Below are 27,138 nucleotides of genomic sequence, written 5' to 3' on the forward strand. Positions count from 1 at the left end.
ACAATCCAATCGACTCCATCTCTACTAAATCCCATTGATTTACTAGACATGCAATTTACAGTTTTTCTCGATTGCTAAGACACATTTCTTGAAAGCTGCTCTCCTTTTCTCTTAACTGTGAACACAAAACCCAATTTTCAAGCTACATTCACAAAACCTCAGACTCTTCTTGCAAAACCAAACTTTCACCTCAAAACAGTTCAATCTGTGCTCAAAACTGAACTATGTCGTCAAATCCATCCATCCTTTCCATTGCATCCAGTTGAAAAACCCTCTGTAGAAATAGATATAGTTTTGTAAGTGATACGGAAAAAGTGATTTAGGCCACTACAGTAAATCACTACTTAGAGTAATCAACATTGAATGTGTCTGGATATATGCCAACCTGTACATACTGGAATCTTTGCTCTTTGACTCTGTCTGAGTTGCGATCAAAGGGCACTCTGTATAGCTGTTTCATGCGCAGTCTGTTGCGCTTGAGGACACGATCAACAGTAGAGAGGCTGACACTGTTGATACCCTCAAAATGTAAATGGTCCTCAATGATCTTCTGCTGAATTTCGCTCAGTTTAATGGCATTGTTCTCACGGACCATATCAACAATTAGGGTCTCTTGGTGTGGGGAGAACATACCTGTCCTCCCACCCCCATGTGGCAGTCTTTCAATTCTACAAAAAGAGAACATGGAGTTACAAAAAATATACATGGAATACTAGGCCTACAAACAGTTAGACCAACCCTCCATTACAATACTACAGTACATAGGTACAGTGATGTACTGAAACATATATTTACTTACAGTATACTGTGGTACAGTATATAGTATGTCATAAAGTAATTGCTGTCAACATTTACATACTGTACTATAATGTCAAAAAAAGGTAATTACCTGTTCTCTTCTCTAAATCTTCGGATTATGGTGGACACAGTGAATCTACTGATGTTTGGTTGTACCCTTTGTCCAGCCTCCCTCATGCTCATACCATGGACAAGAACATGGTCAATCACAGTAGCTCTGATTTCATCAGATATTACTGTTCTTTGTCTTCGCTGACCACCTCGACCACCTCGACCTCCTCTCACACGAACTCTTCCTCTCAGATTTCTATCCATTGTAGGGCCTCACAAACCAGTGCTCTCTGAACTGGCTTACTGTATATGTTCCCTCACATCATTAGCCACAAGTGTGATCAATTTTGAGTTGTTGTGTTCAAGTGGTGACACCTGTGCTCTAATTGTGTTTGACTTTTGTCACCTGTGCTCACCATTATGCAGCACGGGTGCATCACAATGAAAATGTGTTAGCAAGTTATGTCTAAACAGGTGAAAAGTGCTTATGGTTTTGCCAAAAGAGTGATTGATTCAATCAGTGGGTTCAGGCAACTGAGCATTTGGTTCAGACAATAGGGTTTAGTGTTTTAGCAATTGAGAAAAACTGTAATGCGCAGGTGAACCTTCTGGAATTGGTGGTGGTGAGAGGTCAAATGGCCAGCAAATGGCTGGTAGAAAGATATCCTTGATTATGAGTACATATTCTTTATCTGACATTGCCTCAAAGGTCAGACCAGGTACTTTAGAAAAAGCCTTTCCAGAGCCTCTCTGAAGTTTTGTTGTTGGCTATCTGTAGAATAAGCTCTTTGGCTGCGATGTTCAGCGCTATCCCGACCATCTGCTTTGGCTTTCAGGTGAATCGGCTTCACTCATGTCTGGTTTTCAAAGTGGTTACTAATGATGTTAGATTATTTTCTTTATGAAGCCAATGGTCTGGCATTTACCCAAAATTCTGGTCAATTGAGGAGCTGTCTGAAAAGCCCATCACAGTCCAACTGAGCCTCAAATGGCCTTTAAAATGGCCAAGGAGAGCTGGTTCTCTGTTCAATATTTGAACTTGGGAAAGATTGGAGGAAAAATAACACTTATTTTCAGAGGTTGTTTTTTGTAATCTTCTGAGTAACCAAGGGAACACAGGAGGATGATCAGAAATGCAATAAAAGGGCAGTGGGAGAGAGGCCTAGCGTTGTACGAACGAACCACCCTGATCTCTCAAGCTTACATTCTGTTTTGCTATCCATGTAGCGAAACAGACTGTAAGCTTGCGAGATCACGATGGTTCATACGAGGCTAAGAGAGGCCCACAAAGCCCAGCTAGCTGAGCCCCAGCACCCCCAGGCTGATTGATTACTTAGTTGGAGAAGAAAGAGGAATGATGGAGATCCTGAAGGAAGGTGCGATGGAGGAATGTTGGAGGAATATATTGAGGAAACCTGGGAGAACTTTGCTTTTGTAATGTATACTGTTGAATTGGAAGCTTGTCTCAACTCATGACAAAGGCTCTGACGTTCTATGACTTGGAGCATTAAGCGCTGTGGAGCCCCATACTATTGATAGCTTCTCTGGCTCTTACATTGAGACTAACTGGATACCAGAATGTTTCAAAGGATGTATCCATGTTTATCTGTGATTTGCATTCTGAGCCTGCCATGTTCTGTTCTGTATCATTCTGTGCTCCAGTGTCACAAGGCCTGTATAACCATCTACAGCAGCATGCAGAACAAAAGCCTGTCCCACTGGGTGTTCATCTCTGTGGTGACCATATTCTTCTGCCTTATCATTTACTCCCTAACTGGTGAGACTCATCCTTTCAATACTCCATCTGATAGCACCAAGTGATTGTAGTGAACACAGTGACTATACTACTGTACACTCTTAGAAAAAAGGGTACCAAAAAGGTACTTTGGCTGTCCCCATAGTAGAACCCCCTGTGGAAAGGTTTCTACCTGGAACCAAAAAGGGTTCTTTAAAGGGTTTTCCTATAGATCGTCGTGGCCGTGCCTGCCTGTGGGGAAAACAACCTGTGGTTACCTACAGTTGAAGTCGGAAGTTTACATACACTTAGGTTGGAGTCATTAAAACTCGTTTTTCAACCACTCCACAAATTTCTTTTTAACAAACTATAGTTTTGGCAAGTCGGTTAAGACATCTACTTTGTGCATGACACAAGATATTTTTCCAACAATTGACAGATTGTTATAATTCGCTGTATCACAATTCCAGTAGGTCAGAAGTTTACATACACTAAGTTGACTGTGCCTCTAAACAGCTTGGAAAATTCCAGAAAATGTTGTCATGGCTTTAGAAGCTTCTGATAGGCTAATTGACATCATTTGAGGCAATTGGAGGTGTACCTGTGGATGTATTTCAAGGCCTACCTTCAAACTCAGTGCCTCTTTGCTTGACATCATGGGAAAATCAAAAGAAATCAACCAAGACCTCAGAAAAATAATTGTAGACCTCCACAAGTCTGGTTCATCCTTGGGAGCAATTTCCAAATGCCTGAAAGTACCACGTTCATCTGTACAAACAATGGTACGCAAGTATAAACACCATGGGACCACGTAGCCATCATACCGCTCAGGAAGGAGACACGTTCTGTCTCCTAGAGATGAACGTACTTTGTGCAAATCAATCCCAGAACAACAGCAAAGGACCTTGTGTAGATGCTGGAGGAAACAGGTACAAAAGTATCTATATCCACAGTAAAACGAGTCCTATATCAACATAACCTGAAAGGCCGCTCAGCAAGGAAGAAGCCACTGCTCCAAAACCGCCTTAAAAAAGCCAGACTACGGTTTGCAACTGCACATGGGGACAAAGATCGTACTTTTTGGAGAAATGTCCTCTAGTCTGATGAAACAAAAATGTCCAAATGGACAATGACCCCAAGCATACTTCCAAAGTTGTGGCAAAATGGCTTAAGGGCAACAAAGTCAAGGTATTGGAGTGGCCATCACAAAGCCCTGACCTCAATCCTATAGAACATTTGTGGGCAGAACTGAAAAAGCGTGTGCGAGCAAGGAGGCCTACAAACCTGACTCAGTTACACCGGCTCTGTCAGGAGGAATGGGCGAAAATTCACCCAACTTATTGTGGGAAGCATATGGAAGGCTACCCGAAACGTTTGACCCAAGTTAAACAATTTAAAGGCAATGCTACCAAATACTAATTGAGTGTATGTAAACTTCTGACCCACTGGGAATGTGATGAAAGAAATAAAAGCGTAGGAAAACCTGCAAAATCGGCAGTGTATCAAATACTTGTTCTCCCCACTGTAGTTAGATGTGTTAAGTGAATTCCATCTGTTCTCTACAGTTGAGAAATAAGTACTTGATTTGAATTCTACTTGAGTAAAGTATAGCAGCTTTTCCAGCATGTTTTTTTATTTTTGTATAAAATAAATTCAACATCAAAGTTGGCTCTTTTACACAGGGGGTCAATGGGAAATAATCTTTGTTTTCCCCAATTTGTGTGCGTGGTCGAGGAGAATTCCTTATTATTACGTGAACCCTTTTAGGTTCTAGAAAGCACCTTTTTTGTCTAAAAGTGTATGCAAAGTTGGTGTCTGAATGTATTTCCCCTCCCTTTCTGGTTCAGGTGTTTATGGATACCTGACATTTGGCAAGGATGTTGCAGCAGATATTCTGATGTCATACACAGGGGACGATGTCCTCATGATCATTGCAAGACTGCTCTTTGGGATCTCTATCATCACCATCTACCCCATCATCCTCCTGCTTGGAAGGTAACATCATGGCATCATGGCTGGAGAGCATTGAATAATTGGCATTCAATAGACATAGCATTCATTAGCCATTCAATCAGAGCATATGAGCCGAAATAAATAACTTGTTAGTAAATTTGCCTGTTTGGCCCAGTGAGTCTCATTGCACAGTTTCTCTGACTTCCTGCACACAGGTCAGTGATTCAGGACCCACTGCTGAGTTTCCGTTGGTGCTTCCACGTGGTGACGGAGTCGTATGAGAACCGTAGCCACGTGGGGCTGACTAGAGCCTGGATCACCGTCACCCTCATTGCCATGTTCATCCCAGACATCAGCAAGGTTATCAGTGTCATCGGGGGAATAAGTGCATTTTCCATCTTCATTTTCCCAGGTGGGCATATTCTCCCTCTTTCACACCACTCTCTCCCACATGGTTGCATGTCTATGCTTGCTTGCTCTGCAGGACTACACTGTGTGCACAATTATTAGGCAAGTTGTATGTTTGAGGATTAATTTTATTATTGAACAACTACAGTGCTCTCGGTCAATCCAAAATGTTAATAAACCTCAAACCTGAATATTTAAGAAAGTAAAAGTGAGGTTTTGGCTTTCTTTGGAGAATATCTATGTGTGCACAATTATTGGGCAACTATTAGTGTGCATAATTATTATGCAACTAAATGAAAAACGAAACGTTTTATTTTCATCTGTTAAAGTGAGAATAATAAACAAACAAACAACTCAACATTTACAAATAAACATTTGACATAAAATAAAATAAATCAGTGACCAACATAGCCACCCTTCTTTTCAATAACAGTCATAAGCCTTCCATCCATGGAGTCTGTCAGTTTCTTGATCTGTTGACGATCAACTTTTTGTGCAGCAGCAACCACAGCCTCCCAGACACTGGTCAGAGAGGTGTACTGTTTTCCTTCACCGTAAATCGGCCGTTTAAGAAGGGAACACAAGTTCTCAATAGGGTTTAGGTCAGGTGAGGAAGGGGGCCAAGTCATTATTCTTTCATCTTTATGGCCTTTACTGGCTAGCCATGCAGTGGAGTACTTCGATGCATGCGATGGAGCATTGTCCTGCATTGAAAGATGCAGACTTTTTCCTGTATCACTGCTTGAAGAAAGTGTCTTCTAAAAACTGGCAGTAGGTTTGGAAGTTGAGTTTGAGTCCATCTTCAACCTGGAAAGGTCCTACTAGCTCATCTTTAATAATACCGGCCAATACCAGTACCCCACCTCCACCTTGCTGGCGTCTGAGTCGAAGTGGAGCTCCGTGCCTGTTACTGATCCAGTCACGGGCCCATCCATCTGGTCCTCCAAGAGTCACTCTCATCTCATCAGTCCATAAAACCTTTGAAAAATCTGTCTTCAGATATTTCTTGACCCAGTCTTTATGTTTCAACTTATGTGTCTTGTTCAGTGGTGTTTTTTGTTTGTTTGTTTTTGTCATTTAGCAGACGCTCTTATCCAGAGCGACTTACAGTTAGTGAGTGCATACATTTATTTTTATTTTTTTATAGGTTGCAGTTCTGGAATATGACAGCACTGGAGGATAATGGGTTCCTGGTAGCTTCACGCTAATTTGCATCTTTTTTTCTCAACACGGTTCTTGCGACCCTGTTGACTATTTGCAACAAAATGTTTGATGGTTCTGTGATCACGTCCCAATATCTTAGCAATTTCAAGAGTGCTGCATCCCTCTGAAATACTTTTTACAATTTTTGACTTTTCAGAGTCAGTTAAATCTATTTTTTGGCCCATTTTGCCTGAGGAAAAGAAGCTGCCTAATAATTATACACACCTTGATATAGGGTGTTGATCTCCTTAGGCCACACCCTCCCTCATTACACAAATACACATCACCTGATATGCTTAAATCCATTAAGCATTCCAGTTTATACAGCTTGGAGTTGGGAAATATGCATAATAATGATGATATGGTCAAAATACTGACTTGCCTAATAATTGTACACACAGTGTATGTCTAGTATTTGCCATGCAGTCAGAGACAGTATCTTTAAAAACAAGGTCAGTTTAAACCAATCATGGTCACTCATTCAAACCATTCATACATCCAAATCCTTAAAAAAAAAAAAAAAAAAAATTATCTCCTTTATTTTCTCACTAAACCCTGCCCCATTCCCTCTCAGAGTGGTCCTAACAACATGGGGGATTATCACTCTGATCTGTGGAGCTTTCATTTTTGGACAGAGCACCACAATTGCCATCATGCAGCTCCTCACTAAGATCTAACCCTTATCATCATCACCCTTATTTATCATGGACATCTTGTTAAATGCCTGATGGCTTTGAACTTCACCAATAAGGAACTTTTAATCCTCATCACCTTTGGTAACACAGAGCTCTTGTTGGAGCCCTTTATTCTGAGGGTTGGGTGTTAAATCCTCTGAACTCTGTTACATTTAACCTTTTCCCTCACTTACTCTCCCGGTGTCTAGACTAGCTGGTATGTCTTCATTGTGTGAGATCTGTTGGCTGGGTAGGACATGGGGAGAGTTTTGTAGTCTTCTTCTTACTTTTAGTTTGTTATTTCATTTGCACAATGTGTTCTGCTCACTGTCCAATACACTGAAATAAATATGAATGAAAGGTTTACATAATGAAAAAAAAAAAAGTTTGTGAACATGTCATAGGGGGGTGGGGGAGAAAGGGAGTTATTTTCACCTTTTGCACATTTACATTTTAGTCATTTAGCAGACACTCTTATCCAGAGCGACTTCAAATCAAATTGTATTAGTCGCATGCTTCGTAAACAACCCGTGTAGACGAAATGCTTACGGGCCCTTCCCAACAATGCAGCGAGAAAGAAAATAGAGAACTAATAGAAAAGTAAAACACGTAATAATAAATACACAGAGTAATGATAACTTGGCACAGGGTACCAGTACCAAGTCGATGTGCAGGGGTACGAGGTAATTGAGGTAGAATAGGAAGAAAGTCACAGATAATAAACAGTAGCAGCAGCGGATGAGATTAGTCAAGAAAGGTCAATGCAGATAGCTATTTCGTTAACTATTTAGCAGTCTTATGGCTTGGGGGTAGATGCTGTTCAGGGTCCAGTTGGTTGTAGACTTGGAGTAATTAGGGTTAAGTGCCTTGCTCAAAGGCACATCAAAAGATTTGTTTTTACCTAGTCGACTCTGGGATTCGTACCAGCGACCTTTCGGTTACTGGCCCATCGCTCTTAAGTGCTAGGCTACCTTCCGCCCTAACTGTTTGTCTTGTGTATGGAGATGTTTGGATTGATATTTTGAATGAACAAATTGTGTATTCTCGTGTAGACTGCTAACTCAAGTTACAATTCTGCCTTCTGTGTATTGATATTTATCATTGTATTGACGTTTGTCAGAAGTAAAATAATGTTTTATAGAAAATATGCACTGGCATTTGTTTCGTTAGTCTTCATACTACATGTCGCCTGCATGCTTTCCCAGAAATGTAAAGCAATCAAGCAACAGATTCATGATTTATTTCAGTATTACCATTTTATTGATTTGCATCACTCTACATTATCTAGAATTTCAACAACGTTAAGACTAAATATAGTACTTGCATCCCTGCAATAAGTCTCTACACTCAAAGAGAGAAAGCCATTTTACTGAAACATACATAAGTATAAGAATTTGTATTTCATTAAACATTGCCATAAAAGTGAATGTTCATTCTGTTTGCCATTTTCTATTCATATATATTTTTGTTTTGTCTGTCCTTTATAGGAATACTATAAAATAAAAATAAGAAATGCACAAAACCCATTGAAAGTAGCATGGCTAAATACTACAGCAAATAAGTTACTGGACATTCATTTTAACATGCACTCAAGTGAGGGATAGGGAGAAAGAAAATTGGTTGCACAGTTTAGGGAACAGCCAGGAATGTTATAGAAATAGTATTGGCATTTTTTTTGGCTGGCTGGCTTTGACCTGTTGATACAGAACCCAACAGAAGCTACGGATAAAATAGAAAACCTTTCCAGTAGAATTTACCCACATACTTTACCCACATACTTTACCCACATACGTCTGTCAACAAGGGAGTCATGCTCTTGCTCCATTCTGTAAGACTGATGCTGAGGCTAATATAAAGCCCAAGGCGTGCTATTTATTATTGATTAATATCACAGGTGCATTAACACTGAGAAGTCCAGGGTTCTCTCAAGGTAAAGTGTAATGTGGCCTAGCACCAGAGATTGAACTGGACATGAGTTCATTCCATTTCAGTGGTGGTCCTAGTTATGATCAAAGGCAAGTAAACAAACCATTTTATTTATTTTACAGTGCACAAGGACAGTATTTGTTATTACTTACATGATATTATCTGAGAATCTTATCCTGGGGGAGGGAGGGTTTGATATTTCCCCATTGGTTAAGGACAGGCTTGCCACCACCTTCATGTGCTTACAGGACAAACTAAGAAATTCAATGGCGGTGTAGGTGAAATATTCCACCCTCTAAAGGTTTATCAAGATGAGTGATTCATACATTATTCTTTACAGATAACTTTCATATTTGGATCATTTCTAATACTCTCATACTTTAAATATCTTTAATCGCTATATTCCATTAATGTACATTGTGCTTTTTGACTGGGTCTCTGTTTGATCATGTTGATTTCAGGTGGGTGAAGTTGGGGTTGGACAAAGTCGTCATGGTCCTAGATGTGCACAAGAGGTTCCTCTCTAACTGGGTTGGTGGGTGAACATTTTGATATATTTTCTGTTACTATCATTTGCTTGATAGGTGTGTAAACATCTTATTTTTGCTCAATTGCAATGAACATTGTGATTGTAATATGGGGCTGTACGTTAGATGTTTAAAATCTAATTAGTGTTTGTTTATGGGAAATCCTACCTAGGTACCCACCACTTACAACCTCAACCATATGCTGATGTTTAAGGCTTGAGGTTGTGTTGCTCAAAAAGGGAACTGTCTGCAACAAACAAAGTTTTGCATGTTTTGTTGTAACCGCTTCTTCTTCTGAATTTTGCACTGTATCACTAAAGACGTCAATACAAATATAATTATAATATAACATTTTTTCATATCATTTTACTAGACTTTTAACAGCTAATATATCCAGTGCTGATTCATACATGTACTCTTAACACAATGGGAAAAAACAACCTTAACTGCTTGATAGAGACGAATGTTGAGCGCTCTATTACTCTGCCATTAGCAGTAGCAGGTTCATGTCTTTAGTCAAAATGGATGACATGCACGAGAGCCTCAAAAGCAGGTTAACTGTTCACCTCATTTCTACCATGACTTGAGGGTGAACGATACGATGAAGAAATGCATTGGATGGAGGTAATCTCGATTTAATGCACTGTTCAATATTCACTGCAATTGACGCCTTTCATTTTGTCTCAATATCAAACAGACACTGTGTAAACATGTACTTACAAAAGAGAGAAAGAGAGGGGTTGTGAGAGAGGGAGGTAAAGGGGGAGCTAAGGATGGGGGGTGTTGCAGACTCAGGCAATGTGGCCCCACCCCCATCAGTCTCTGCTCAGGCTGCACCAGGTGGCTGCAGGGAGAGAGGGGGAGTTCAGTTTAGACACAAGCAGCTCAGGAATACAGAAAAATAAGTCTATTATTAACACACTCACTCATTGACACTCACACCTACTGTTTCTCTGCTCAAATGTGATAATACAGTGATGATACACTGCATAATATAATTCAAATTGAATGTCATAAATTTTCAGGTTTGTCTGGGGTAAGTCTATGACATAAGGCTTTATGCATTCATACCAATAACAATAAGTCCACAACAATAAATATCAGGGTATGTGCTTTCCCTGACTGTTCCTGCTCTACATTGAACAGATCTCTCCCCGGTAGGTTCCCCTGCAATCGGGGCTCCCCATCCATCCCAGACACATGGCACTATGCCAGCATCCCTCTCCAACCTGGACTCAGAGCATTTCGTATTATTCTTACGTATATTCGAGACACTCCATTTAGTACAGTATGTTACGTTTCGTATGGTCTGTATTAATTTGTGGATGTCCATTACCCATTTCATATGATATGTTACGAATTACAATTCATATGATATGTTACGAATTTGCAAAATGCACAATATGTTACAAATACTAGCTAGGTGGCTAACGTTAGCTAGCTCGCTAACGTTAGCTGGGTTAGGGTTAGGGTTAAGGTTAGGGTTAAGTTTAGGAGTTAGGTTAAAGTGTTAGGGTTAGGGGAAGGGGAAGGGTTAGCTAAAAGGGTTAGCTAAAAGAGTTAAGGTTAGGGTTAGGGGAAGGGTTAGCTAACATGCTAAGTAGTTGAAAAGTTGCTAATTAGCTAAAATGCTAAAGTTGTCTGTGATGAGATTTGAACTCGCAACTTTTGGGTTGCTAGACGTTTGCATTATACGCCTACCCATCCACCTCGACCAACCAACCTCCTTTTGTTTTTGCCTTATGTAACCATCTGTCTTATATGACCATACCAAACGTAACCTATCACACTAAATGGAGTGTCTCGGAGTTACGTACAGAACAATACGAAATGCTCTGAGACCAGGTTGCCTTCTCAGGAGACTAACCTGGCACAGCAACAGTGGACACAGCCTCAGGCTGGCACAGAGTGTCCACTTTAACATGTTGAAAGGCCTTGGAGGACGCAGTCTGGAGGTGCCTAAGGACAGAGGTGGAGGGCATAAGATCACACAAAAACAGACGCGGACACATGCGCGCTCACTCACTTCTTCAGTATGCCCCATAGATTATACTGTGATTGTGAGCAGTAAAATATTAATGAGAATTTACAAGATAAAGACGCATTACAGCCTCAGCACATCCCCAAAAACATAAATAAGTAATTATGTCAGCCTTATTCTAGCTGTAGCTAGATTCCTGCTGCTGTAGAGCCACATACTGGACATCTGACAGTGGCGGTCGGTGCCGTTTAAGATGAGGGAGGACGATAATTTTTACAACATATTGGATGACGGTCATTCGTATTACATTCACCCAGCTCAATGTAACATCGATAGGTTTAGGCTACTACATGATACTCGAATTTGCCCTATACCCATCATGAGGTTGCTACAAACTAACCTATGAATGAAAGTTTACAACATACTGTAGGTGCACACAGGTCAATATTTTTTTAAGTGACAGACAGTGACACATTCAATACCGCTTGCACACTCTTGCCTGTATCTAGCTGATCTTGGGTGTAATCATTAGTCCAACAGTTGCAAACGAGAGTTTCTATTGGACAAATTCAGGTATGTTTATCCCTGTTTCATTCCTTTTGCTTCTGTTCAAGAAACGTTTTTCAACAGAATTGGCAGAATGAATATACCCCTGATCACACATAAACACAGTTCACTTTCATAGCAGCCACGTTGTATTCCTTCTCGCATTTACGCGCTCTCCTCCTCTCACCTTTTCTCTTCACTTGTGGACTTCAATGCACAACACATCAGCTGTATGTGACAAGGCGGAAAAACCTTTCCAAGCCAAACCATATAATAACCGCTACACACAGCCTACATCGTTGTCACCATATTAGCTAAAGTAACGTCATAGTCAACATAGCTAATAGAACTAACGTGTTACTAAACCTGCTACAATCATTCAGTACAGTATACAGTCAGTAAACAGTTTAGCAGTTACACCGGCGGGCCTCGGTGGCAATAAATTAATAAAAGCAAAAGCTTACCCTGACTTGGAAAAGTTATAGTGTTGTGTTGAATAGTCATAGTTAGCTAGCTAACATAGCATCCCTCTGTTTGAGCCGGGTGTTTGAATAGGCTAAACTGGCTAGCTGCATTTGCTAGCTAAGTATGTGAAAGTGAAAAAAAATAAAAAATAAGACTAAATATCTCTGTCTTGCTTCTCCTTATTTTTTTCAGAAATAAATGTGTTCAAAACTGTTCAATTACTGTCTTTCTCTCTCTTTGAGTCAACTACTAACCACATTTTATGCACTGCAGTGCTAGCTGTAGCTTATGCTTTCAGTACTAGATTCATTCTCTGATCCTTTGATTGGGTGGACAACATATCAGTTCATGCTGCAAGAGCTCTGATAGGTTAGATGACGTCCTCCGGAAGTTGTCATAATTACTGTGTAAGTCTATGGAAGGGGGTGAGAACCAAGGGCCTCCTAGGTTTTGTTTTGAAGTCAATGTACTCAGAGGAGGACGGAAGCTAGCTGTCCTCTGGCTACACCATGGTGCTACCCTACAGACTGCTGTTGAGGCTACTGTAGACCTGAATAGCAAAACAGTGTTTTAATCAATTATTTGGTGACGTGAATATATTTAATATAGTTTTATCTAAAAATTATAACTTTTTTAATGTTTCACAAAAAAAAAAAAAAAAACTTCACTGAGGAGGATGGTCCTCCTCTTCCTCTGAGGAGGAGCTTCCACTGACCTCAGGAGTCTACTTAACCAAAGACTGATTCCAGATGTTACCTTAGTATGAACAACAAAAACACTAAGCAACGATGGCTCTTCTGTATTAATCTACTCAATCATGTAAGAAATACACACACAGAGTGAGTCTACACATCCCTTGCACAGTCTTCACATTTTGCTGCCTTAAAATGTAATAAAAACATTTCTTAAATTCGATTTTTTGTACTCCGCATTTCCAAAGTTAAAGAAAAAGTATAGGACATTTTCCAAATTAATAATTTATTTTTAAAGGATGTCTTGATTGCGTATGTCTTCACACCCCAGAGTCAATACTTGGTGGAAGCACCTTTGGCAGCCATTACAGCTGTGAAATGGTGGACCCTTCCTGATACACATGGGAAACTATTGAGCGTGAAAAACCCAGCAGCGTTTCAGTTCTTGACACAAACCAGTGCGCCTGGCCCTTACGACCATACCCTGTTCAAAGGTACTTAATTTTTTTTTTGTTAACCTTTATTTAACCAGGTAAGCCAGTTGAGAACAAGTTCTCATTTACAACTGCGACCTGGCCAAGATAAAGCAAAGCAGTGCGATAAAAAACAACAACACAGAGTTACATATGGGGTAAACAAAACAAAGTCAAAAATACAACAGAAAATAAATATACAGTGTGTGCAAATGTAGCAAGTTATGGAGGTAAGGCAATAAATAGGCCATAGTGCAAAATAATTACAATTTAGTATTAACACTGGAATGATAGATGTGCAAGAGATGATGTGCAAATAGAGATACTGGGGTGGAAATTAGCAAAATAAATAACAATATGGGGATGAGGTAGTTGGGTGGGCTAATTTCAGAATGGCTGTGTACAGGTGCAGTGATCGGTAAGGTGCTCTGACAACTGATGCTTAAAGTTAGTGAGGGAGATAATAGTCTCCAGCTTCAGATATTTTTGCAGTTCGTTCCAGTCATTGGCAGCAGAGAACTGGAAGGAATGGCGGCCAAAGGAGGTGTTGGCTTTGGGGATGACCAGTGAGATATACCTGATGGAGCGCATACTACGGGTGGGTGTTGCTATGGTGACCAATGAGCTAAGATAAGGCGGGGATTTGCCTAGCAGTGATTTATAGATGACTTGGAGCCAGTGGGTTTGGCGACAAATATGTAGTGAGGACCAGCCAACAAGAGCGTACAGGTCACAGTGGTGGATAGTATATGGGGCTTTGGTGACAAAACGGATGGCACTGTGATAGACTACATCCAATTTGCTGAGTAGAGTGTTGGAGGCTATTTTGTAAATGACATCGCCGAAGTCAAGGATCGGTAGGATAGTCAGTTTTACGAGGGCATGTTTGGCAGCATGAGTGAAGGAGGCTTTGTTGCGAAATAGGAAGCCGATTCTAGATTGAACTTTGGATTGGAGATGCTTAATGTGAGTCTGGAAGGATAGTTTACAGTCTAACCAGACACCTAGGTATTTGTAGTTGTCCACATACTCTAAGTCAGACCCGCCGAGAGTAGTGATTCTAGTCGGGTGGGCGGGTGCCAGCAGCGTTCGATTGAAGAGCATGCATTTAGTTTTACTAGTGTTTAAGAGCAGTTGGAGGCTACGGAAGGAGTGTTGTATGGCATTAAAGCTCGTTTGGAGGTTTGTTAACACAGTGTCCAATGAAGGGCCAGATGTATACAAAATGGTGTCGTCTGTGTAGAGGTGGATCTGAGAGTCACCAGCAGCAAGAGCGACATCATTGATATACACAGAGAAAAGAGTCGGCCCGAGAATTGAACCCTGTGGCACCCCCATAGAGACTGCCATAGTTCCAGGCAACAGGCCCTCCGATTTGACACATTGAACTCTATCTGAGAAGTAGTTGGTGAACCAGGCGAGGCAGTCATTTGAGAAACCAAGGCTATTTAGTCTGCCAATAAGAATGCGCCAGGTCGATGAAGACGGCTGCACAGTACTGTCTATTATCGATCGTGGTTATAATATCGTTTAGGACCTTGAGCGTGGCTGTGGTGCACCCATGACCAGCTCGGAAACCGGATTGCATAGCCGAGAAGGTACAGTGGGATTCGAAATGGTCGGTGATCTGTTTGTTAACTTGGCTTTCAAAAACTTTCGAAAGGCAGGGCAGGATGGATATAGGTCTGTAACTGTTTGGATCTAGAGTGTCACCCCCTTTTAAGAGGGGGATGACCGCGGCAGCTTTCCAATCTCTGGGGATCTCAGACGTTACGAAAGAGAGGTTGAACAGGCTAGTAATAGGGGTTGCAACAATTTCGGCTGCTAATTTTAGAAAGAAAGGGTCCAGATTGTCTAGCCCAGATGATTTGTAGGGGTCCAGATTTTGCAGATCTTTCAGAACATCAGCTGTCTGAATTTGTGTGAAGGAGAAGCGGAGGGGGGCATGGGCAAGTTGCAGCGGAGGGTGCAGAGCTGGTGGCCGGGGTAGTGGTAGCCAGGTGGAAAGCATGGCCAGCCGTAGCAAAATGCTTGTTGAAATTCTCGATTATTGTCGATTTATCGGTGGTGATAGTGTTTCCTAGCCTCAGTGCAGTGGGCAGCTGGGAGGAGGTGCTCTTATTCTCAATGGACTTTACAGTGTCCCAAAACTTTTTGGAGTTAGTGCTACAGGATGCACATTTCTGTTTGAAAAACTAGCCTTTGCTTTCCTAACTGCTTGTGTATATTGGTTCCTAACTTCCCTGAAGAGCTGCATATCGCGGGGGCTATTCAATGCTAATGCAGTACGCCACAGGATGTTTTTGTGCTGGTCAAGGGCAGTCAAGTCTGAGGAGAACCAGGGGCTATATCTGTTCTTAGTTCTGAATTTTTTGAATGGGGAATGCTTATTTAAGATTGAGAGGAAAGCACTTAAAAAAAAAAAAACAGGCATCCCCTACTGACGGAATGAGATCGATATCCATCCAGGATACCTGGGCCAGGTCAATTAGGAAGGTCTGCTCTCTGAAGTGTTTTAGGGAGCGTTTGACAGTGATGAGGGGTGGTCGTTTGACCGCGGACCCGTTACGGACACAGGCAATAAGGCAGTGATCGCTGAGATCCTGGTTGAAGACAGCAGAGGTGTATTTAGAGGGTAAGTTAGTCAGGATGATATCTATGAGGGTGCCCATGTTTACGGATTTAGGGTTGTACCTGGTAGGTTCCTTGATAATTTGTGTGAGATTGAGGGCATCTAGTTTGGATTGTAGGATGGCCGGGGTGTTAAGCATATCCCAGTTTAGGTCACCAAGCAGTATGAACTCTGAGGATAGATGGGGGGCAATCAATTCACATATGGTGTCCAGGGCACAGCTGGGGGCTGAGGGGGGTCTGTAGCAAGCGGCAACAGTGAGAGACTTATTTCTGGAAAGGTGGATTTTTAGATGTAGGAGCTCAAACTGTTTGGGCACAGACCTGGATAGTATGATAGAGCTCTGCAGGCTATCTCTACAGTAGATTGCAACTCCACCCCCTTTGGCAGTTCTATCTAGATGGAAAATGTTGTAGTTGGGGATGGACATTTCTGAATTTTTGGTGGCCTTCCTAAGCCAGGATTCAGACACTGCTAGAACATCAGGGTTGGCGGAGTGTGCTAATGCAGTGAATAACTCAAACTTAGGAAGGAGGCTTCTGATGTTAACATGCAAAAAGCCAAGGCTTTTACGGTTACAGAAGTCAACAAATGATAGCGCCTGGGGAGTAGGAGTGATACTGGGGGCTGCAGGGTTAACCTCTACATCACCAGAGGAACAGAGGAGGACTAGAATAAGGATACGGCTAAAGGCTTTAAGAACTGGTACTTATATATTTTGTCTTGCCCTTTCACCCTCTGAATGGCACACATACACAATCCATGTCTCAATTGTCTCAAGGCTTAAAAATCTGTCTTTAACCTGTCTCCTCCCCTTCATCTACACTGATTTGAAGTGGATTTAACAAGTGACATCAATAAGGGACCATAGCTTTCATCTGGATTCACCTGGTCAGTCTATGTTATGGAAAGAGTGGTAAGCTATAAAAAGAAATAGAGAGTCGTACACTCTATATAATCTATATAACCTCCCAGTAATTTATTGGGTAAAACACCAACGTTTCGGCATCACTGTACCTTCTTCAGGGTAATGTCATGAATGCTTGAACCAGGTTATGTAGACAAACAGTGCAATTAGTGCAACCAATGACAATAGTGAGGGGTGTGTCATAATTATTAGGTTGATTAGAATGAATTGAGCGAAACTCTTAAAAGACAATAGTTTACAGCATATAGAATATATTAGGCTATTGTTATATGGAAACATAATTAGATATTGTACATAATATTAGCATCAACATACATTATTGTTTAATTTTATTTCACATATATATTTAATTGTTTCCAATTTCATTACATTTTTGTTACATGTAATCTTTTGGTTCAACCATAATGCATAATAAGCATCATCAACAGGGGGAACATATTGGGTGAAAACCTAACCCTGGGATCGAGTTTTATTTTTCAGCAGGACAATTACAGTTTTCAATGCCAAAGACACACCAAAATGGCTTTTCCAAGAGGTGTTGAGTGTTCCTGAGAGTCCTGACTTAAATCTGCTTGAAAGTCAGAGACAAGGTTTGAATATTGCTGTTCATCAATGACTCCCAAGCAGACTTAATGAGCATGAGCAAGTTTGACAAAAACAATGGATGAATGTTGCCCTAAGAGTTGTGCAAAGTTGGTAGAATCTTATTCAAAATTATTCACAGATGTAATGGCTGCCAAAGATGCTTCCATCAAGTATTAACTCTGGGGTGTGAAGACAAATGCAATCAAAACGTCTTTGTTTTGTTATTTTTAATTCATTTGGAAAATGTTTTATAATTTTTCTTTAACTTTGAAAATGTGTAGTAGGTTGTGTAGATCGGTAGGAAGAAAATCTAATTTAATCCCTTCTGAGATTAAATGTGAAGGCAGCAAAATGTGAAGACTGTGCAAGGGGTGTGTAGACTTTCACTAGCGACTGTATCTCATAAGAGGACGGGGAATACAAAATAGTAGTTATTCACTAATTCAGATCGGATGTAGATAATAATACAAAAATATCAAATTATTGTGCATTATTGATTCCATATTTTCTGGTAATTTGACCTATGGGATTATAAGAATACCAATGAGTCAAGGGTCAGGAGATGTGGGAGAGAGAGGAACGAGGTCAAATCCGACACATAAATTAGGACTTACTTTTTCCACTCCTCCTCTCCATCCCAGAACTCATACACCACAAAGGAGAGTCCATCTGGCAGCCGCACTGCAGTCACACTGAGAAAGAAAGCAATAAAAAAGAAAGAGTAAGACACTGGAAAGTCAATAATGGGCAGTGGACATTGGAGAATTATAAAATATTCTAATAGAGTTAATTGCCAATAAGCATATGTGGTAGTAGTTTTGTGTGGTAGTTAAGCAAAGAAACACTTTCACACCACATAAACCATAGTAGTAGACACCCATAGTCACTTGACTTCAGCTCCACTCACTCCCACTCATGATCTTCCACTGGAGGGCAGTAGTGGTTCAGATGGCTGAGTTGTGCCTTGGGTTTAGTGCAGTAGAACAGTTCTACTGTATGAGCTGGGTTTTATAGTTGCTTCCATCACAGTGGAGCTCACAACTCCACTGGAGAGACTCCTGACATGTCTTATTGACCTGCTGAATGCTTCCATTACAGCTAGCAGCTCTCTGTCGGAGGTAACATCTATATTAGACCACTGCATTGTTTCATTTGACGGGCAGCTGCTGTGCAAGGCTCCACAATCACATTAATCAAACCAAAGAAACATTATGTCCAAGTCAGTGTGTGTCCATCTAAAAGAAAGATGTGGACAGTGGGAGGTTGTTTGAGTGTGCGTCTGTACATTCATGTGTGTGCTTCCTTCCCATAACTTTGCCAACGTGTGTATCTGAGTGTGTGAGTTCAATGACTAAAAAGGAGGACATATTCTTATGGAGTTTGACAGGATGTATTAGTACCATATATAAGCACTTATAGGAACCAAAAGTAAAGAAAATAAAGTGTCAGACCTAGATAGTGGTAGTGTGAGTGAGAGGGAGAGAGAGAAAACGGCCTGTTCAGCAGCAGCAGCAGAAGCAGTACAGACTCAGAGCCCAATTCCTCAGTGATAAATTATTCATCGTCCCTACGTGCATTATGATGGGATTACAAAACGCTGCTGACAACACGCAGCCCATTTTCTGGACTTGGCTCCAGGGAGCTGCTCTGAAACAGACTGTAGAGGAACTCGCCCTTTTGAACAGAGTCTTACACAGCCTAAGAATCTGCTGCTACGTTGATTCGCATGATAGGAAAGAATATACATTTGTACTATAGGCAGCGGCAGTAACAGTAGTAGTGGAAATACATTTAATCTTCTCTACAAAGCAGCTCTTGATAAAGTAATATCTTTCCTACGATAGCAGTGCTCTAGTGTATTTGGAGGTTGTGTAGTAGGCTGCTGCACACTACCTCAGAGCAAAAGATCAGAGGCTCTGTCCACCTAAACCCAGCTTTCTCTAATCTGCTCAACCCTATTTTCCACTCCATGGACCCTTGTCACATGGAGATTCCTCCTGGTTGATGATGGTTGTGGAGAGGCAGAGGAGAACAGTGTGTCTAACAGGTTTATCCAGCGGCCAGACACCTCTCACAGGTCTGATTGCCTCTTCAGTCCGCATGCAGCACATCCTTTCTCTGCCAGATGGATTCTCAACCATCACTAACCTGCACACACCAGCACTCAGAGGCTTGCTGTCTCTCCCTATCTCCCTCAACCAAGGTCACTGTAATGTTGACTTATTTGTCCTCTTTATTTTCTCATATCTATTCATGTTCTCTCCCCTCAGCCTTCCTGCCATTATACCGGGAAATGAGATTAGCACCTTGCTGAGCATTGTGACAAAACAAGCATTATGAAGGCACGGCCCATCACTCCAGAGATGAATATGAGGATTTGTAAAGGCATGACACAATCACAACGGGGTTAACAGAGAAATGTGTCAGTGCAGAAGTCACTGGAGTCGAGCATCAGTCACGTATTAATTGTGTATTGAGGATTGCTAAAGTACTTGAGCAGGGTTCCACAAATAACCAGTTAGGTTGGGAATACATCCACCAAAAATAAAACACACACAGCAGACAAACGGTCACTATTATAAGAGATTGACAATGACAGATAAAGGGAAATAGGTGGACTCACTGGAAGCAGTCTCTTTGGGCAGATACATTTTTCAGGTACTGCTTCAGGGCCTCGCAGAACTCTCCCAGCTGCTTCTGGGATACCGTCATCTCCTGACGAATCAGGTATAGGGACTGGGAGAGAGAAAGACAGAAGGAAAGAGAGAGGGTTGAGAAAAAGAGGGAGATAAAAGCAGAGAACGGTAACAAAATCCATTATATTGTGTGATGGGAATGCTTTATGGAGTGCTTGCAGAGTGCCATATAACCATGGTATTGCAGATTGCCATTTTGTCAGGTCAGTTACCAATAGAAAGTAATGGTTAAGGCTAATCCAGCAATATCAAGTAGGAGATTTCCACTGAATATCAGCATTAGGAAAGAGCTTAGACATATGAAAGATAACTGCTTATTGTCATACCCCTCTCCTACTGCATAAACAAATCAAATTTGTATAATGTTTGTGCTATCTTCAGGTTTAATGTGTTATCTTTAGGGACAGTTCGCAATTTACTGGGGTGAGGGGGGTCCAAAATAGGGGAGGGTTGTCTAATATATATTTTTTTTTTGCTTTGGGGAGGGTGGTGCATTTCCCCCCAGGTTTACATTCGCCCCTTTGTAGGTTTTACTAGATAAATAATCCCCCCCCAACACTTGCACATGACCCCCCCTCCCCCCACTCAGGCTTTGCTGATAGCTACTTTATGGAGGAAAAGTATACTTACCATGCCTGTGATATTTGGTTGTCCCACCTAGCTATCTTTTTTTAATTTCTGGGAACAGCAGTTTAATATGCTTATTCAAGTGTTGTACAGTTTGTCCACAGTAAAGGAACTCCTCAGTACTCCTCTTTGATAGTCATTGATATAGTCTCTGACAACAAGCTGCTCCTGCTGGAGCTGGTTGCCATGGAGCCATTGTCAGGTTCAGCCAGGCTGGATGGGGTAAGGGTCAGGGTGGTTGTGGTCTTAGAGGTCTGATGGGACAGCTGAATCTTCTTCTTGGATCTTCTTCTTGGTAATCTTCCTCTCCTTGGATCGTCTGTTCTGGAACCAGATCTTTACCTGTCTCTCTGAGAGGCTGAGGCTCAGGGCCAGCTCTGTCTTCCTCCTGATGGTGATGTAGCGGCTGTACTGGAACTCCTTCTCTAGCACTAGGTGCTGCTGGTCTGTGTACACCACCCTGTACTTGTCCTTGGTGTGCGTCTTCCCTCCTGTACTGGATGAAGGTACATTGTGTCTGATCCAGTCGTACGAGTTTCTTCTCTCTGAGTACTGCCAAGCAGGTGAGTTGAGTGATGGAAGAGTTCCCGACCCCGGAGGCAGGATGGATGTCAGCTCCGGGGAACTGAAGCTTATCTGTTCTGTACCAGGGCTCAAACTGGGAAAGGCCGCTCTGTGGCCACACGGTGATCACTCCTCCCACGGAGCTGCGAAGTAAGCGAGGTTCCACACACCTGTCGTCTGGGCATGCGGGTCATTGATGCCTGTGACGTGATGATAACCGGTGAAATCCGTATATTGCATGAAGTTCTGACTGATCCGAGTTTGAGTCAGGTGTCTCACGGAATTTGAGAACTTTCCGGTGTCTTTATCCAGCAGGTAACTCAGATACATCTCAATGAATTAACTCCTCTGCGCATGGTAATCCACTAAATTATAACACCAATTCTCCAAAAATTCCTAGAAATCTATCTACTCGACTCAACCTCCTGTAACCTACGCACCTGTCGAATAGCTACACCTCACCCCACTTTTTTTTTGTATATACAGAAAACATTAGTGGGTGGATCAGCTTTAATATTGAAAATAGATTGTGGCTTCTGTCAACGTAATTGTCTGCATCATTTCCTGCATACATATATATACTGTACAAGTCAAAGGTTTGGACACACCTACTCATTCAAAGGTTTTTCTTTATTTTTACTATTTTCTACACTGTAGAATAATAGTGAAGACATTAAAACTATGAAATAACACATATGGAATCATGTAGTAACCAAAAAAGTGTTAAACAAATCAAAATAGTACAAATAAAGAAAAACCCTTGAATGAGTAGGTGTCCAAACTTTTGACTGGTAGTGTATATATATATATACACAGTGGGGAAAAAAATATTTAGTCAGCCACCAATTGTGCAAGTTCTCCCACTTAAAAAGATGAGAGAGGCCTGTAATTTTCATCATAGGTACACGTCAACAACTATGACAGACAAATTGAGAAAAAAAATCCAGAAAATCACATTGTAGGATTTTTTATGAATTTATTTGCAAATTATGGTGGAAAATAAGTATTTGGTCACCTACAAACAAGCAAGATTTCTGGCTCTCACAGACCTGTAACTTCTTCTTTAAGAGGCTCCTCTGTCCTCCACTCGTTACCTGTATTAATGGCACCTGTTTGAACTTGTTATCAGTATAAAAGACACCTGTCCACAACCTCAAACAGTCACACTCCAAACTCCACTATGGCCAAGACCAAATAGCTGTCAAAGAACACCAGAAACAAAATTGTAGACCTGCACCAGGCTGGGAAGACTGAATCTGCAAGAGGTAAGCAGCTTGGTTTGAAGAAATCAACTGTGGGAGCAATTATTAGGAAATGGAAGACATACAAGACCACTGATAATCTCCCTCGATCTGTGGCTCCACGCAAGATCATTCAGGTCATTCACTAGGTCCCCCCGTGTGGTTCTGGGATTTTTGCTCACCGTTCTTGTGATCATTTTGACCCCACGGGGTGAGATCTTGCGTGGAGCCCCAGATCGAGGGAGATTATCAGTGGTTTTGTATGTCTTCCATTTCCTAATAATTGCTCCCACAGTTGATTTCTTCAAACCAAGCTGCTTACCTCTTGCAGATTCAGTCTTCCCAGCCTGGTGCAGGTCTACAATTTTGTTTCTGGTGTCCTTTGACAGCTCTTTGGTCTTGGCCATAGTGGAGTTTGGAGTGTGACTGTTTGAGGTTGTGGACAGGTGTCTTTTATACTGATAACAAGTTCAAACAGGTGCCATTAATACAGGTAACGAGTGGAGGACAGAGGAGCCTCTTAAAGAAGAAGTTACAGGTCTGTGAGAGCCAGAAATCTTGCTTGTTTGTAGGTGACCAAATACTTATTTTCCACCATAATTTGCAAATAAATTCATTAAAAATCCTACAATGTGATTTTCTGGAGAAAAAAAATCTCAATTTGTCCGTCATAGTTGACGTGTACCTATGAAGAAAATTACAGGCCTCTCTCATCTTTTTAAGTGGGAGAACTTGCACAATTGGTGGCTGACTAAATACTTTTTAGTCAAGTATTTGATACACTGCCGATTTTGCAGGTTTTCCTACTTACAAAGCATGTAGAGGTCTGTCATTTTTATCATAGGTACACTTCAACTGTGAGAGACGGAATCTAAAACAAAAATCCAGAAAATCACATTGTATGATTTTTAAGTAATTAATTTTTACATTTTATTGCATGACATAAGTATTTGATACATCAGAAAAGCAGAACTTAGGACCTTGAGATGCTTCTTACGGAGCCACTCCTTAGTTGCCCTGGCTGTGTGTTTCGAGTCGTTGTCATGCTGGAAGACCCAGCCACGACCCATCTTCAATGCTCTTACTGAGGGAAGGAGGTTGTTGGCCAAGATCTCACGATACAAGGCCCCATCCATCCTCCCCTCAATACGGTGTAGTCGTCCTGTCCCCTTTTCAGAAAAGCATCCCCAAAGAATGATGTTTCCACATCCATGCTTCACGGTTGGGATGGTGTTCTTGGGGTTGTACTCATCCTTCTTCTTCCTCCAAACATGGCGAGTGGAGTTTAGACCAAAAAGCTCTCTTTTTGTCTCATCAGACCACATGACCTTCTCCCATTCCTCCTCTGGATCATCCAGATGGTCATTGGCAAACTTCAGACGGGCCTGGACATGCGCTGGCTTGAGCAGGGGGACCTTGCGTGCGCTGCAGGATTTTAATCCATGACGGCGTAGTGTGTTACTAATGGTTTTCTTTGAGACTGTGGTCCCAGCTCTCTTCAGGTCATTGACCAGGTCCTGCCGTGTAGTTCTGGGCTGATCCCTCACCTTCCTCATGATCATTGATGCCACACGAGGTGAGATCTTGGAGCCTCAGACCGAGGGTGATTGACCGTCATCTTGAACTTCTTCCATTTTCTAATAATTGCGCCAACAGTTGTTGCCTTCTCACCAAGCTGCTTGCCTATTGTCCTGTAGCCCATCCCAGCCTTGTGCAGGCCTACAATTTTATCCCTGATGTCCTTACACAGCTCTCTGGTCTTGGCCATTGTGGAGAGGTTGGAGTCTGTTTGATTGAGTGTGTGGACAGGTGTCTTTTATACAGGTAACGAGTTCAAACAGGTGCAGTTAATACAGGTAATGAGTGGAGAACAGGGGGGCTTCTTAAAGAAAAACTAACAGGTCTGTGAGAGCCGGAATTCTTACTGGTTGGTAGGTGATCAAATACTTATGTCATGCAATAAAATGCAAATTAATTACTTAAAAATCATACAATGTGATTTTCTGGATTTTTGTTTTAGATTCCGTCTCTCACCGTTGAAGTGTACCTATGATAAAAATTACAGACCTCTACATGGTTTGTAAGTAGAAAAACCTGCAAAATCGGCAGTGTATCAAATACTTGTTCTCCCCACTGTATGTATGTATGTATGATTATATATATATATATATATATATATATATATATATATATATATATATATATATATATATATATAATACATATATTATACTGTATATTTTTTCCTTTATTGTTTTCACCTAACCCTACCACCCCTCCTCTAATTGGAGTAAACTAATGGACAACAACACTTAGGCTTCTACTTCCAGCTTATACATGCTATATACATTTTACGGACACAGTATATTTTACATTAGTTATCTTTTTGTTTTTGTTTTAGTCCCATCCTTCAGCTACCCTCAACCCCTCCCATCTATCACTGAACACCATCCAGTTTTGATTTCTATTTGCCATATATTTTTCAACTGTGCTGTGATGTTTCACAAAAGTTCTGAAACTTTCTATTCTCATAGTTTCTACAGATTGTAAACTAAAGATAAACATTATTGCTAAGAGTATTATTATATTATTGATTGATTGACTATGACTTTTCAAATCACCCAGCAGTGCTATTTGCAGAGTTAACTCGAGGTAAATGTTGCAATTCTTCAGCAATTCCTGATCCTGCGACCAAAAACAAGCTACAGTGGCTTGTGAAAGTATTCACCCACCTTGGCATTTTTCCTATTTTGACAAAATAAAAATAAAAACGTGAGCGTGCATAATTATTCACCCCCCCCAAAGTCAATACTTTGTAGAGCCACCTTTTGCAGCAATTACAGCTACAAGTCTCTTGGGGTATGTCTCTATAAGCTTGGCACATCTAGCCACTGGGATTTCTGCCCATTCTTCAAGGCAAAACTGCTCCAGCTCCTTCAAGTTGGATGGGTTCCACTGGTGTACAGCAATCTTTAAGTCATACCACAGATTCTCAATTGGATTGAGGTCTGGGCTTTGACTAGGCCATTCCAAGACATTTAAATGTTTCCCCTTAAACCACTTGAGTGTTGCTTTAGCAGTATACTTAGGGTCATTGTCCTGCTGGAAGGTGAACCGCCATCCCAGTCTCAAATCTTTGGAAGACTGAAACAGGTTTCCCTCAAGAATTTCCCTGTATTTAGCACCATCCATCATTCCTTCAATTCTGAGCAGTTTCCCAGTCTCTGCCGATGAAAAACATCCCCACAGCATGATGCTGCCACCACCATGCTTCACTGTGGGGATGGTGTTCTCGGGGTGATGAGAGGTGTTGGGTTTGCGCCAGACATAGCGTTTTCCTTGATGGCCAAAAAACTCAATTTTAGTCTCATCTGACCAGAGTATCTTCTTCCATTTGTTTGGGGAGTCTCCCACATGCCTTTTGGCGAACACCAAACGTGTTTGCTTATTTTTTTCTTTAAGCAATGGCTTTTTTCTGGCCACTCTTCCGTAAAGCCAAGCTCTGTGGAGTGTACGGCTTAAAGTGGTCCTATGGACAGATACTCCAATCTCCACTGTGGAGCTTTGCAGCTCCTTCAGGGTTATCTTTGGTCTCTTTGTTGCCTCTCTGATTAATGCCCTCCTTGCCTGGTCCGTGAGTTTTGGTGGGCGGCCCTCTCTTGGCAGGTTTGTTGTGGTGCCATATTCTTTCCATTTTTTAATAATAGATTTAATGGTGCTCTGTGGGATGTTCAGAGTTTCTGATTTTTTTTAGAACCCAACCCTGATCTGTACTTCTCCACAACTTTGTCCCTGACCTGTTTGGAGAGCTCCTTGGTCTTCATGGTGGTGCCCCTTGCATAGTGGTGTTGCAGAATATGGGGCCTTTCAGAACAGGTGTATATATACTGAGATCATGTGACACAGATTGCACACAGGTGCACTTTATTTAACTAATTATGTGACTTCTGAAGGTAATTGGTTGCACCAGATCTTATTTAGGGGCTTCATAGCAAAGGGGGTGAATACATATGCACGCACCAGTTTTCCGTTATTTATTTTTTAGAATTGTTTTTAACAAGTTATTTTTTAAATTTCACGTCATCAATTTGGACTATTTTGTGTATGTCCATTATATGAAATCCAAATAAAAATTCATTTAAATTACAGGTTGTAATGCAACAAATAGGAAAAACACCAAGGGGGATGAATACTTTTGCAAGTGGCGCAGTGGTCTAAGGCACTGCATCGCAGTGCTAACTGTGCCACTAGAGATCCTGGTTCGAATCCAGGCTCTGTCGCAGCCGGCCGCGACCGGGAGACTCATGGGCGGCGCACAATTGGCCCAGCGTCGTCCAGGGTAGGGGAGGGAATGGCCGGCAGGGATGTAGCTCAGTTGATAGAGCATGGCGTTTGCAACGCCAGGGTTGTGGGATCGATTCCCACGGGGGGCC

At 41.5% G+C, this 27,138-nt stretch overlaps 2 protein-coding genes and 1 pseudogene across 3 annotated transcripts in view; 1 reads left to right on the top strand and 2 right to left on the bottom strand.

Moving 5' to 3' along the window:
• Positions 1-1,440: 1,440 nt before the first annotated feature.
• Positions 1,441-6,825, top strand: LOC121577463 (putative sodium-coupled neutral amino acid transporter 8). Its single transcript, XM_041891215.1, has 7 exons — positions 1,441-1,448; positions 1,628-1,685; positions 2,512-2,626; positions 4,432-4,579; positions 4,753-4,953; positions 6,550-6,600; positions 6,723-6,825. Exons 1-7 carry the CDS (start codon positions 1,441-1,443, stop codon positions 6,823-6,825), a joined length of 684 nt encoding a protein of 227 aa, XP_041747149.1.
• A 1,234-nt stretch (positions 6,826-8,059) lies between these two features.
• The window catches only part of LOC121576637 (N-terminal EF-hand calcium-binding protein 2), a 160,470-nt gene continuing 141,391 nt past the window's right edge, over positions 8,060-27,138 (bottom strand). For both annotated transcript variants that reach the window (XM_041889944.2, XM_041889943.2), the window contains 4 exons: positions 20,201-20,313; positions 18,192-18,269; positions 11,143-11,234; positions 8,060-10,119 (listed from right to left, as the gene is read on the bottom strand). In XM_041889944.2, coding sequence (XP_041745878.1) covers positions 10,091-10,119; positions 11,143-11,234; positions 18,192-18,269; positions 20,201-20,313 — 312 coding nt within the window. In that variant the 3' untranslated portion in view covers positions 8,060-10,090. The remainder of the gene's footprint in view (positions 10,120-11,142; positions 11,235-18,191; positions 18,270-20,200; positions 20,314-27,138) is intronic.
• Positions 20,871-21,908, bottom strand: LOC121576638 (annotated as a pseudogene).

The sequence above is a fragment of the Coregonus clupeaformis genome, chromosome 11 (assembly GCF_020615455.1).
Source record: "Coregonus clupeaformis isolate EN_2021a chromosome 11, ASM2061545v1, whole genome shotgun sequence".
In the NCBI taxonomy this organism is placed as follows: domain Eukaryota; kingdom Metazoa; phylum Chordata; class Actinopteri; order Salmoniformes; family Salmonidae; genus Coregonus; species Coregonus clupeaformis.